Source organism: Vigna unguiculata, chromosome 2 (genome assembly GCF_004118075.2).
Source record: "Vigna unguiculata cultivar IT97K-499-35 chromosome 2, ASM411807v1, whole genome shotgun sequence".
NCBI classification, from domain to species: Eukaryota; Viridiplantae; Streptophyta; class Magnoliopsida; order Fabales; family Fabaceae; genus Vigna; species Vigna unguiculata.
The window spans coordinates 30913705-30926146 of record NC_040280.1 but is presented as its reverse complement, the minus strand read 5'-3'; the positions used below and the strand labels follow the sequence as shown (position 1 = coordinate 30926146).

The window sequence follows — 12442 nt, the reverse complement described above, 5'->3', positions numbered from 1 at the left end:
TATGTCTTGATAAAAAAAAAATAGATCAATTTTGGAATTACCAAATCTCAATTATTCTTAACTTTAATTATATTTTGTTCTTTATTTCTTATTAGATTAAATGATTTTTTAGTTCTTTAAAAATGACCTACATTAAAATTGGTGCCTTCAAATATTTTTATATTCCACATTTAATATTTTATTTTTTTGTGTGTGGGAGATACATGTTACTTTTGAATTAACGCAGCAAATTGCAGTGTTATATTTCTATGAACCAACACACTTACACCAACAAACTTATTTAACTATTTTTTATTTGTGTTATTTTTATCCCCTAAATAGTAATTACGTTTTTTTTGTTTTCATGTTTTTTTCTTGATTTTTAAAATCGAATCCTTAACCGGAACTTTATTTAATAATCAATAGTTTATATAGCTTGTAAATTCAATGATTTTTTTTCAAATTAATACTTTATTTATTTTTCTAAGCATTCTACCAATGACCATCTTCTGCGTATTAAAAGAAACAGTACTGTAATCACTTATAAAAATCCATAATAATAATAATAATAAATAAATTGAAAGAAATAGAGTGGCTGTGTCTCCAAACCCCCATTGTTTTAGACCACAAATGTATGCAAAGTTGTAATGTGGAGAATAAATTTTCAATTGTTTCAGACCACGTTTATGCATGTTATTGAAGTCGTTTTCCATTGTTGTAGACCACGTATATCTTTTCCTATTATTCTTGGTCCATAAAGCTAATACATGCGGAATGAGAAAACAAACACAAACCCACCAAATACCTTAGTTTTTTGGATACCCAAATGAAATGGGCATCGTCCGAAAACTGTGTTCTACTTTGAACAACCTCAAAGTTTTCAGATTGAGCAACAGGAACAGTCACAGCTATAATAATTTCAGTACCTGTAATATATCCGTTGACCCCTTAAACCCATCTTCTTCCAATTCCTTCCTCACTCATGGAATCCATGTCTTTCAATGCCCCGTAAGCTGCATTCTCCGTCTGTTTCTAATATTTTTATTTCATTTTTTCACTATTACCTCGTACAATTATGAGTCTCCTTTTACAATTTTTTCTAATATTATGTCTTTCTCATAGGATACGGTTGGAATTGTAGCCAAGCTATCTGATTGCATTGCCACTAGGGGTGGCAACATTCTCTCTGCTGATGTTTTTGTACCTCAAAATAAACAAGTCTTCTACTCTAGAAAGTATTCTCAGTATAATGTTTTATACATGCATGTAGTGTTCTGTACACAGAATCGATTTTATTTACAGTGTTCAAAATTTGCAGTGTTTTTGTTTTTGATCCTGCTATGTGGCCACGAATTCAAATGGAGGAGGATTTCCTAAGGATCTCTAAAACATTCAATGCCATGAGATCTGTTATAAGGGTGCCAGCTTTGGATCCTAAATATAAGATTGCTATTCTCGCATCAAAGCAGGTATGCATTAATGTTTACAACAAAGAAACATTTTTTAATGTAGATATATTCATGTACTGCAATGTGTTTGTTAAAAAAAGGCTTCTTTATATTGTTGCAGGACCACTGTTTGATAGATTTGCTGCATGGATGGCAGGATGGAAGACTCTCGGTGGATATTACTTGTGTGATTAGGTGGAGTTTCAGAACTATGTAGCTAAATTGATTTTGTGTCTGTTTAATTGATTGGTTTATTTTGAATTACTTTAACTCTTTAGTTAAGTGTTTGCTTGTGCATTCAACAGTAATCATTACAGAGCTCCAGAAAGTGAGGTGATTCGTTTTCTTGAAATGCACAGTGTTCCATATCACTATTTAGGAGGAACAGCAGAGAACAAAAGGGAAGAGGAGATCTTGGAGCTGGTTCAGAACACTGATTTTTTAGTACTTGCGAGGTATATTCGGGTAAATAACTTGATTTGTAATTGGTTTTAAACTCTTCAAATTACAAGTCTTTTTTCTCATAGCACTTATCTGCCAAAACACGAGTTTTAGTAACTATTATCATCATCTATACTGTATGTTCTGTTACTGTTTGATTGCATTGATGGTGAGTATTAAATTGAAGGTGAACATGAGTTTATTGATTTATTATTGTAGATACTATCCAGCACCTTCTTAAGGAGTTATGGGAAGGATATAATTAACATCCACCATGGCCTGTTACCATCATTTAAGGGTATCAATCCGTCTAAACAGGTAGCATTTCATTGGTTAGATTATATGTTCATCATGCTTCTTTCCTAATCAACTGTGAAACGTTTGATATGGTTGATTGTCTTGGCAAGGCCGTTGATGCAGGTGTGAAATTAATCGGTGCAACAAGTTACTTTGTGACTGAAGGACTTGATACAGGACCTATCATTGAACAAATGGTGAAAACAAATTTTTAGTACTTATTTATCTATTGTGTACATGCCATTACCAAAAATTATCATAGCCATAAGATGGAAAGAAGCAAGTATCAATTCTTCTTTTCATATTTGGAAAACAAATATTGTGCTAGCTAAATCTCATAGCAGTTCAGTTTCTGGTGAATTTCCTTACAGATAATAATAGAATAGAATTTTAGTGTTGTCTAATTCTAGGATAAAGAGCATTCACATTTAGTCAAATACTTATTTTAGAGATTCAAATTTTTTTCAGTGTGTTTTCTGGAGGTGATGTGGCTGAATGTGAATTGCAGGTTGAAAGAGTTTCTCATAGAGATGATTTGCGGAGCTTCGTGCAGAAATCAGAGAACCTTGAGAAACAGTGTCTGACAAGTGCTATCAGATCTTATTGTGAGCTTCGAGTATTGCCATATGAAGAAAACAAAACTGTTGTATTTTGACGGCAAACCAATTATACTCTGTAATCCCTATAAATCCATACAAAGCCAAAGTCATGACCATGCGATAAATCTCTCAATAAATATTTATTTAGAAAAAGTTTTCTTTGTCGTAATTAAATTAGTTTTTCAAGAAATTAAATGAAAGAATGTTTATAAACTACTATGTATATAACTTTATTTTAATCTATGAGAAACTGCACATCATGTTTTTTCTTTAATATTATTGAGAAGTTTACTTGAGCAAAACTTATATTCGACTTTGGTTGCAATAATAAAATACCGAAAACCAAAAGATAAAAGCTTTAGAAACAGAGCAAGTAACCAACTTTATAGTTTCTATCTTCTGCTACTGTGTTACCTGCTAAATAAAGCTTAAACTATTTAGTACTTAATTTGTGCTGCTTGAAAGCATTTGCATTGTAAACATAATAAATCTGTAAGCTCTTTAATTAAATAATTTAAATGAAATAGGGGTTGTCGGAGGTAGTAGTTTTTATATCTTAAACAGGGTTTTAACACTTATCAATTTGGTATTGCTATTAACAAGGATGGTCACATGCAACCCCTGCACATAACAGTGATGCTTCTTTGCTTCTGTAATATCGTAGGCTTGTAGAGGTAGAATTTTTTTGACAAAATTTTTTTGTTCACTCTTTCTAGATCCTAGAGGAATATACAATTCAAACAAATCATGTACTGCTACTAATACTTAAAAATTCTAGAGAATGCTCTGTTGCTTCAACAGAGTTGACCCTACGAAGTAACATCTCTATCCCATCAACCCATTTTTGCTTATGTAGTTTGTTCTGGCACTTAAATTCTAGAAGACCTTGTGCGGTTTTCAGTCCAAAATATAGCTCTTCCGATGCTTCCCTTTCTTTTCTATATGGCCATGCATTATCTTTATCACACACTCCATAGACCACACCTGGTATAATACAACACATGTTACAATTTGAGCCAAAAGAAAAGAACAGAACATAAGAAAATAATGTTTTCAATGATATAACAATTCGTAATTAGATGACATATTTGCAGCATATTGTTCTTATTGTAGTTGAAATAAATAACTGCAAAAGAATAGGTGCGTGGTTGTTAAGAGCTTTTAATGTTAGAAGGACTTACATTTATTCTTTTTGGAGAAGGCTCCTCCAACGTGCTTACTTTTGATCTTAATTTTGACCTGAAAACGTGATAAATCAGATTGCTGTCTACAATCTATAAGAAAGAAATTGCCGCCCCAAGAGAAAATGTTTGTAAGTCAGCTTTTAAAATGGTACCTGGCATTTCTTGATATAAACATGGACATGTCTCCATCGTAAAGTCCCTGAAGAAAAGAACACTTATCAAACATGGAAACAATGTCAACCAGATGAATAAATGCATTTAAAGTAGGCCTATGTCAGGAATTCAAATCTTGAAGCTATTTAAATTTGAAAAATGACAAAGCATTGATTAGTCGAGGGATGGAAATGGCTATCAGGTATCAGAAATGCTTGTCTTTCATTAATGTGAGGACTAAACTAAATCAACCAATGTTCATAATCTGAGAAACAAGTTTCACTACAGTAAAAGAATCCAATGCTATGAACTAATATTAACCAAGAATTACCTTTTTCTGTGAGCTGCAACAAATCACCCAGACATGGTGGATGACGTTCCAGCATCTGACCGTCAAACGCACGAAACCAATGCGTTTCCGCTATCACTCTATCGTACGGACTTATTGACGCATTCTTCTTTGCTTCTTTTGGCAATCTAGCTGTAAGAGCTGCTTCTCCTCGCAAAGCTGATATATGGGCACACATAATGTACCAAACTAATCATCAATATTTCAAAATACTGTTGCATATTCCACACACACAATTCCACAAACACTTTTCAAGCACAGTGAAAGAACAATTGGGAGTAATTAATTACCTGTTGCAGCTGCAGCCGTGAGAGTCATTAGATCACCGGGGGTCTGAATATCCACCGCGGACCTGACGGTGGCGGCCACACGCTCCCGATCGGCGCCGGCTAACTCCGCCATCTCAACGCAATAAGACGCCAAGAGTTGCGTGGCGGAAGCGAGAGCGATGTCTAATTTAGAACGACAGCCACCGCGAGGGTCCTCTGTTGCGGCCACCGCTGCCACCGCAGAGGCCAACCCCGCAATGGACAGCGCCGAGTGCAGACGCGCGTTCTCCGCACGCGCCCGATCTTTCTTCTTAACGGAAACGTTCGTGCTCCCATACTGCTTCTGATGTAACCACTTCCCAATCGCACCCATCCTTCGACAGTTTCCAGAAACCATCATTTTCCCTCCCTGCCATCAGAACCAAGAACATCTACTATTTCATTTCGTATCTATGAAAACAAATTTTTGATTGAATAAAAAAAAACATCAAACACGAGACATAAACTGTATTATCAAAACTCAAACTAGGTAAACTGAAACAAACTCTGCAGCAGATGATTCATATATACATTTCCTGATACATAGCATATAGAACAATGTTCTCTTCGAGTTTAATCAATTTTCATTAGTATTGTGTTGAAACTTTGTGACTTACTGCTAATTGAGGAGCAGAGATAGGTTCTTGCAATGTGTCGGGGCCCGTGTCGAGAAAAGTTTGCTTTTGTTTCTCAGAGAGAGCCTTTGAGATTTCCGATGCAGAGAGACTCCATGACCTGGACAAGAACTCCATGGGTTCACGCGGTGTCGGTGGCTCAGCCAACGGTGGCAAGGATGACACCAGTTTGAACTGCTCACTCTCCTTCACATCCTCTGAAGCTAACTCCAGCCATGACCCATTTTTCCAAGGTGGAAAAAAACCACCTTCCATGTTTCTTTTCTTCTGTAAAACCTTTTCTAAAACAATAAAACACGAACTTAATTAATTAACCCAGTTAGCCTCAACAATCGAAAAGAAGATAATTTGATGAACCAACTTCTGTTAATGGAGAACGGAAAAAGATACCTGCTTGGGTTCTGAACCACCACAAATTCAGGTGTGAGTGAGTATTCACTACTCCGCTCAGAAAACCATGTTTGGTGTAAATGCTAAGAAGACACAATCCTGGAGAAGCGGGAATTGGTTCGTGGAGAGACACTGTTGTCGATAACGGAAAAAAATTATTGATAACTTAGAAAAAAAGTACGATGATAGAGTTAGAAATTAAAGGTGAAGAATACATTACATGATGATATATAGATACAGATATAGATAGATGATAGTGATGTGTCGTTTTACAACGTGGATTTAATTAACGCGCTACGTAAGTACTTTAGGTTGTTGGAGATTGGAATGAAATGAGTGCGGTGGTAGACTATAACTAGTCAATGACGGTGGAGGTCGGTGTTGTCATATATATTCTTAATTTCTCTCTTTCGCTAAGTAGCAAGTGATATATAATATATACTCATCATCATCACCACACACAATTTATGATCACGCGAGAGGGGCAAAATCACAAGGTTATGTTCTCTAATTCCTCGTACGTCTCCACATAATTGTAATGCGCCAAAAACAAAGATTATGAGTCTTTCGCCAAACACCATTAAGTTTTAGGTTTCAAGGTTACAACGCATGTTTGGTATTTTGGCGTATGCATTGGTTAGGAGGCCATGCAAACCCCAACAAGTTGAAGTTTTGAACTATTCGATTGGGATAAGACTCCAATCCAATGAAGTATTGATAAGGATTTCTGATGCAAACATAAATAACTAAACCTAAGTGTCTCCGAGTGTAGAATCCAATACTAACAACATCATACGTTTGCACAAGTTCATAATGTTTATCATTTGGATGAAAACAGCTTTTTTGTTATTTTGAGCACAGTAAAAAAGAAAGAAACAACGTTTGTTTTGGTTCGCTTCGACCTGTTGCTGTCATTTATCTGAGTATTTAAAACCATGGACTCTTACATACGGATCCTACGTAAGCCGAAACAAAAGCGAACATGCAGAAGTGTAGTTGCATTTTGCATGTCTCGAGAATTATACCAGTAGACCTGTCCAATTTCCATTGCTTACACGTGATGTTTATAAATGAATAAACTTGGATTTCTGTGAGAGTCAAACGTAGTGTGCCAATTAGTCAACCTCCTGATTCTAATACAATTAATTAATCTTAAGAGATTAGATGAAAAATATGCATAACATTTTCCCAGAAGTAATATAAATTTGAAGACAAATGCTTTGGAGTTACAACAACCGTGCCTGGGTCTGTAAGTGTATAAACAATATATTTTATTTCTTTTTTTAACGATCGGAATTTTTTATATTTATTTTTATTAATTAACTGTTATTTTCAGGTTTCAATACTCTGTTCTTTTCCTTCTTAAGTTTTAGATTTTGTTGCTATTGATTTTTCATTTATAAATCACATTAGTTATTAATAAATTACATAATTAATTTATTAATAATAACAAAATGTGTTTCTTTATCTGTCATTGTGTGATATTTTTTAGGATTAAATATGTTTTTGTTCCTCAAATTTCGGTATATTTTGGAATTAGTTTCTTTTAAAAATTTTATACCAATCTAGTCATTCATCTTTATAAATGTGTAGATTTAGTTCTTGTTACCAAATTTTGTTAAGTTTATTTGATATTTTAAACGCATTTTATGATAATATTTGATTTAACATTGAAGCAAAAATGTGTCAAACGGGGTAAACAATACAAATATTATCATGAAATGCGCTTGAAAAGTCAGGTAAACTTAACAAAATTTGGTTAAATGAACTAAATTCACGTATTTTTAAAGATGAATGACTAAATTGTTCAAAAAATTTTGAGGAGAAACTAATTCCAAATTTCACTGAGGGACCAAAAACATATTTAATCCTATTTTTTAAAACTGCAACAAGAAAAACATACTATTTTTTTATGTAACATTAATTTTACATTTAACAAATTTTAGTTTTTAATTTCTTTCTTTCTTTACAAATATAAAAAATTAACATATTTAATCATCAAAATATCTTGTATATTGTAAAGAAATATTTTCGCTTAATTGATTCATTAACCATGTGTGTGTGAAAGAATCTTAATAAATCTTAAACTGTACTATATATTAATTTTATATAGTCTATGTTTCTCTACATCGATCTTATCCAAACATCACAACACAACAAGGTAGTTCTTGAACCCTGTTTCTCTGTGTTACAAGGTGTATATTTCTTATATGAAGCATGTGTCTTTTCATTTTGCCTTTTATAAAGCAAAAGTATATGCAAAAGGTGAGTTTAAAGGATCCAAATTATTTGTTGGAATTTTTTACTGTTATATTAGTATTGATATTTTGAAAATAAATAATATATTTTAAAATATCAAAATTAGTCTAATATTTATCGATGAAAAAATTATTTTTTAATAATTAAAGTTTGATAATATCTTTTAAGTGACTTTTTTATTTATTTTAAAATTACTTAAAATATATTACATCGAGTTATAAAAAATTAATTATTAAAATATCATTATCTATGAAAGACGGTATAAAAATAATAGAGAAAAATTGAAGAAAAATTTCAGGAGCAGGGACTCATTTTCGATGGGCCAGTGTGAAAGGTGAGTGTTGAACGAAATGGTAGACGAAGAATGTGTGATGTTATGAGAGAGGTTATATCGTGCAAGTTAGGCACACAAATACACATTCATGTGACATTGTCTTCAACAACGTACCACTGTTACATCTTCAACCCGAAAGTTACATCTTACCTACCCCATCTTCACTTCACTCATCAACACTTTTCAAAACCTATATATTAAGGTACAACACTCAAATTCAATTTGAAAATAATGCCATCATCCCAGTAAAAATTGAGGTCAAAATCATTAATGTTCATTTCTATACACTAGTATTAATAAACAAAAAAAAAACTATGATATGTGTAACATCCCAATTTCAGCAGCTTAAAACTAACAAAAATAGGGAGTTTCATCATAGTTCCAAAACAGATAATCCAGTGTACCCAATATATTAATACAGTCTTACAAAAGGTATGACTATAAAAATATATCACTTATACACTTAAACTAAACTAATAAACTCTGTACTACTGACCACTGCTAAAGCTCCCACCGGAAACCTCCTTTTCAACACTAACACGATGGCTCTTCATCTTCCAGAAGTGCCTTTGACACTGCAACCACACCTGCTCCCACCGAATAGGTGATCATCGCAAAAGGAAACATACAACACAAGACAGGAACACAAAAAGCAAGGGTAAGCTAATCTGATTAAGGAATCATGCAGTTCAATTATAAACAGAAATCATGCAATCTTTCTCATTTTCACCAGAATCACATAGACCACCACAACCACAATGCAGATATATTACTCTAGACTCGATATCCGGATTATGTAAGCGACATTGGATCTCTGGGTGGCTTGCACATGTGACGGTTCCCAAACTCTGCAGAGTTGGACACAAGGAGTTATCACCCGACCGCTCACAAGGTAAGTCCCCTTCGCGTCTAAGACTTGATCAAGTCCAAAGACTAGGACCTCCTGCTACTCCTCACGACATAATCCATTATGCTCTATCTGAGCGTGAATGATTATTGGAGTTTCAGGATACCAACCCATACGGAGTCCTTATGTCCTTACATACACTAAAACATTCCTCTTAGAATTTCCCTTGAAATCCTAGTTCAACCACTTCTTCTCATATTCCAACTTCATGCAATTTCACCGCACATATTACCAGTCATAACAATTCATGCATATCATAACTAAGTTCATATTTTAACATTCAAACATAGCTTCATCCATTAGAAATAAAGAAATAACACTCAACTGCAGGGTTTCTCGCCCAAGCTAGAAGGTCTCGCCTAGGCAAAAAGGCTCTCTCGCTTAGGCGAGTCATTCTCGCCTGAGCGAGGCTCAAAACAGAGAACAACCCAAACTCTGGGCGAATTCTCGCTCAGGCTAAGTTGTCTCGCTTAGACGAGAGTGACTCTCGCTCAAGCGAGACTGGCTTGCCTAGGCGAGATCTCGCGCAGAAACAGGGGATGAGTTTCTGGTGTTTTCGCTCAGGCGAGAGCTGCTCGCTTAGGCGAAAATACCAGATTCCCAATCTGTTCTCACGTGCAACAGTAAAGAAATCTAGCACAATCCAAGCATACACTCAATTACACAATTCAAGCACTCATACAACAATCAATCATGCAATTCAAAGTCATCAGAATGATTTCTAGATGAAATTCAAGTAAAACAGTTAGCTTCCCTTACCTGTTATCCTGTTTAGACAACTTTATAAATGTCAACGCCTTAAAAACGTCAACACCTCTAACTCCACAGGATGCTCTATCTACACATAGAAACATCACAAGAACGATCAGGACATACCGTTATGATCACTGATCAACAGAGACTCATACTGATGATTAAAACGTCGCATGCAAGCGGAAGAGGGCTTGCATGCAACAGAAAACAGAAAAGACTAGAAAAGAGAGCGGAAACTCAACTTACCCGAATGGAGAAACTGATCGGTCCAATTTGAAGAGCTCGCCGAGAGGATCAATCCTACGGTCTCGGTTCTTCAATCAGACGACCAGAGAGACAGAACCTCTAGAGAGAAGTCAGAGAACTCTAGAAAAGTGGTTTCTAGAGAGATGGTGTGTTTTAAAATAATGAAACTCGTTTAATTCTATTTATACTAAAATCTTTTAATATTAAAATAATCGAGTCTCACTATTTTTAAACCACTATCACTTTTAAAACGCCATTTTCTAGGGTCTTACATAGCACAACTGGTGACATCTCTCCAGTTGGGAGGGTGTTAAAGGTCAGGTTTGGGGTTCGATACCCACTGACAACAACCTGCCTTGCGAAGTGGGGAGACACTTGGGGCGAGGGGTTGGGGTGTATTGGGCTGCAGACCTGACACGCTCTCAGTTGGAGGGGTGTTACAATATGCATATAAAGTACAAATATTTGTAATGAAATTACTTTAAAATTGTCTTAATTAAGCTCATGATGGTTTATATTTATAAAGTCACTTTTTAAAAAAAACAGATTTTTGTTAGAGCTGTCAAAATGGATAATTCGATTTGATCCGACTCAACTGATCACGAATTGATGATTTAGTGAGGCAACTCAACCCGGTTCATTTTTTAGCGAACAAAAAAAATTTGAACCCGGCCCAGTCCACCACGGGTTGGCGAGTTAAACGGATTGGCTCACGGGTTCACTTAATTAAAAAAATACAAATTATTTATGTTAGCTAACAAAAACAACCTAACATGACCCAAATATAAAAATCCAACTTAATAAAAAACACTTGTGCACCCCCCCTTTTATCTGGCTCACCATAGGTTCAACCTGGGTGAGCCGGAATTTAGATGAGTCAGGTCAAGAATCAACCCGTAAAGAAATTTGTAAAAAAATTTCAACACAACCCCGGCCTGAACTCGTGTGAGCTGGGTTGACTCGCGCGTTCCAACCCATTTTGACAACTTTAATTTTTAGTACTTTTCAAAATAGATGGATTTAATTATTATATATTTTTATTTTTATTAACATTTTGTGAAAAAAAAAAAGATTCCGTGAGAGTAAAATTACGTCTCTCCTTTCATTCTAAAACGGTGGTAGATTTTTCCAAAAAATAATATTTATTTCCATTTTAATTCTTATTAAAACAACATAATTAACATAAATTATTGTCTAACGGGGAAAATATTTCTATCAACGACAGGTAACAATTGAAGATATACTAGCAGATAATAATTAATAATAGAAGTATGTGTACTACACAGGGTTCAATATTACTAAAGTCTTTTTCCTTTAATTGTATTTAACTCTTTCATTTTCATTCATAAACTCATATTTAAATTTCCTGTGAGATGAATACATAATAGAATAATTGAATTTGGTGGATGAGAGGTAGGGTGATATGTATGTTGTTGAATGTGGTTGGAACATAGTGGAGTGATGAATGTATTGACATTGATGAAATCCAAGAATAAAAAAGGGTTATTGGAGCGTCCAGGGTTTTTGATTAGTTAGAAATGTGAATAATGTTACAGATATGAGATGGGATGTGTGAGAAGAAACCCTAATCATTAGGGTTTGGGAATGAAGTTGGTGAAATTTTTTCTCCATTCAATCCACAAGTGGTTGTTCTTATAAGCAGTTACATTTTTTTTTTTATAACTTAAGAAAGCAATTTACTCTTATTTTTTTTCTTTCACATTTTTCTTATTAATCAACCTTATTAAAATTTTAGAAATTCTTGCTACAAACGCATTATCATCTACATGTTTTTACATTTTTATTATACTATTTATTATTTCTCTGCAGTAAGAAGTCAAAATTAGAATAACCTTGACATAGTTTAATCTTAAGAATATTATAAAAATTAAATTATCAAACACAGTGGAAGCAGTGATCGCGTCAACGTAAATAGTAGTAAAAGATCATTTCCTTGATGACTGAGATATATCATCGTCAAAAATCTTATCTTGAAGTTCATGAGAAAATACTTTACGATGTTATAGTTTTTTTCTCCAAAAAAAAAAAAACTTTATTAAGATAGTGCTATGAATAACTAAATATTAAGTATGTTTTATATTTATTAAGTAAGATTATTATGAAATAGTATACTTGAATCGACTAAAATACAGGTAATTA

At 34.0% G+C, this 12442-nt stretch overlaps 2 protein-coding genes across 3 annotated transcripts; one reads left to right on the top strand and one right to left on the bottom strand.

Annotated features, from left to right (window-relative positions):
- Positions 1-767: 767 nt before the first annotated feature.
- LOC114169303 (formyltetrahydrofolate deformylase 1, mitochondrial-like) lies at positions 768-3156 on the top strand. The gene is made up of 8 exons (XM_028054408.1): positions 768-987; positions 1102-1214; positions 1298-1448; positions 1549-1622; positions 1733-1892; positions 2088-2186; positions 2276-2362; positions 2674-3156. The coding sequence occupies exons 1-8, from the start codon at positions 811-813 to the stop codon at positions 2818-2820; spliced, it is 1008 nt and encodes a 335-aa protein (XP_027910209.1). The 5' UTR covers positions 768-810; the 3' UTR covers positions 2821-3156.
- A 138-nt stretch (positions 3157-3294) lies between these two features.
- LOC114169297 (VAN3-binding protein-like) lies at positions 3295-5996 on the bottom strand. 2 transcript variants are annotated; one of them, XM_028054385.1, is made up of 7 exons: positions 5784-5996; positions 5376-5674; positions 4741-5128; positions 4433-4609; positions 4101-4147; positions 3946-4003; positions 3295-3748 (listed from the first exon to the last, which is right to left on the bottom strand). In XM_028054385.1, exons 2-7 carry the CDS (start codon positions 5646-5648, stop codon positions 3510-3512), a joined length of 1182 nt encoding a protein of 393 aa, XP_027910186.1. In that variant the 5' UTR covers positions 5649-5674; positions 5784-5996; the 3' UTR covers positions 3295-3509. The 2 variants fall into 2 exon arrangements, with proteins under 2 accessions (XP_027910186.1, XP_027910195.1); XM_028054394.1 differs by having other exon boundaries at positions 5376-5669.
- Between the last annotated feature and the right edge of the window lie 6446 nt (positions 5997-12442).

Excerpts from the sequence above, each read along its gene's own strand:
- LOC114169303 (XM_028054408.1), top strand. The coding sequence starts at position 811 with ATGGGCATCGTCCGAAAACTGTGTTCTACTTTGAACAACCTCAAAGTT. Across the intron at positions 988-1,101 it reads TCCATGTCTTTCAATGCCCC|GATACGGTTGGAATTGTAGC; the intron begins GTAAGCTGCATT and ends TCTTTCTCATAG. Across the intron at positions 1,623-1,732 it reads GATATTACTTGTGTGATTAG|TAATCATTACAGAGCTCCAG; the intron begins GTGGAGTTTCAG and ends TGCATTCAACAG.
- LOC114169297 (XM_028054385.1), bottom strand. The coding sequence starts at position 5,648 with ATGGAAGGTGGTTTTTTTCCACCTTGGAAAAATGGGTCATGGCTGGAG. Across the intron at positions 5,129-5,375 it reads TCTCTGCTCCTCAATTAGCA|GGAGGGAAAATGATGGTTTC; the intron begins GTAAGTCACAAA and ends TTCTGATGGCAG. Across the intron at positions 4,148-4,432 it reads GTTGCAGCTCACAGAAAAAG|GGACTTTACGATGGAGACAT; the intron begins GTAATTCTTGGT and ends TCTTTTCTTCAG.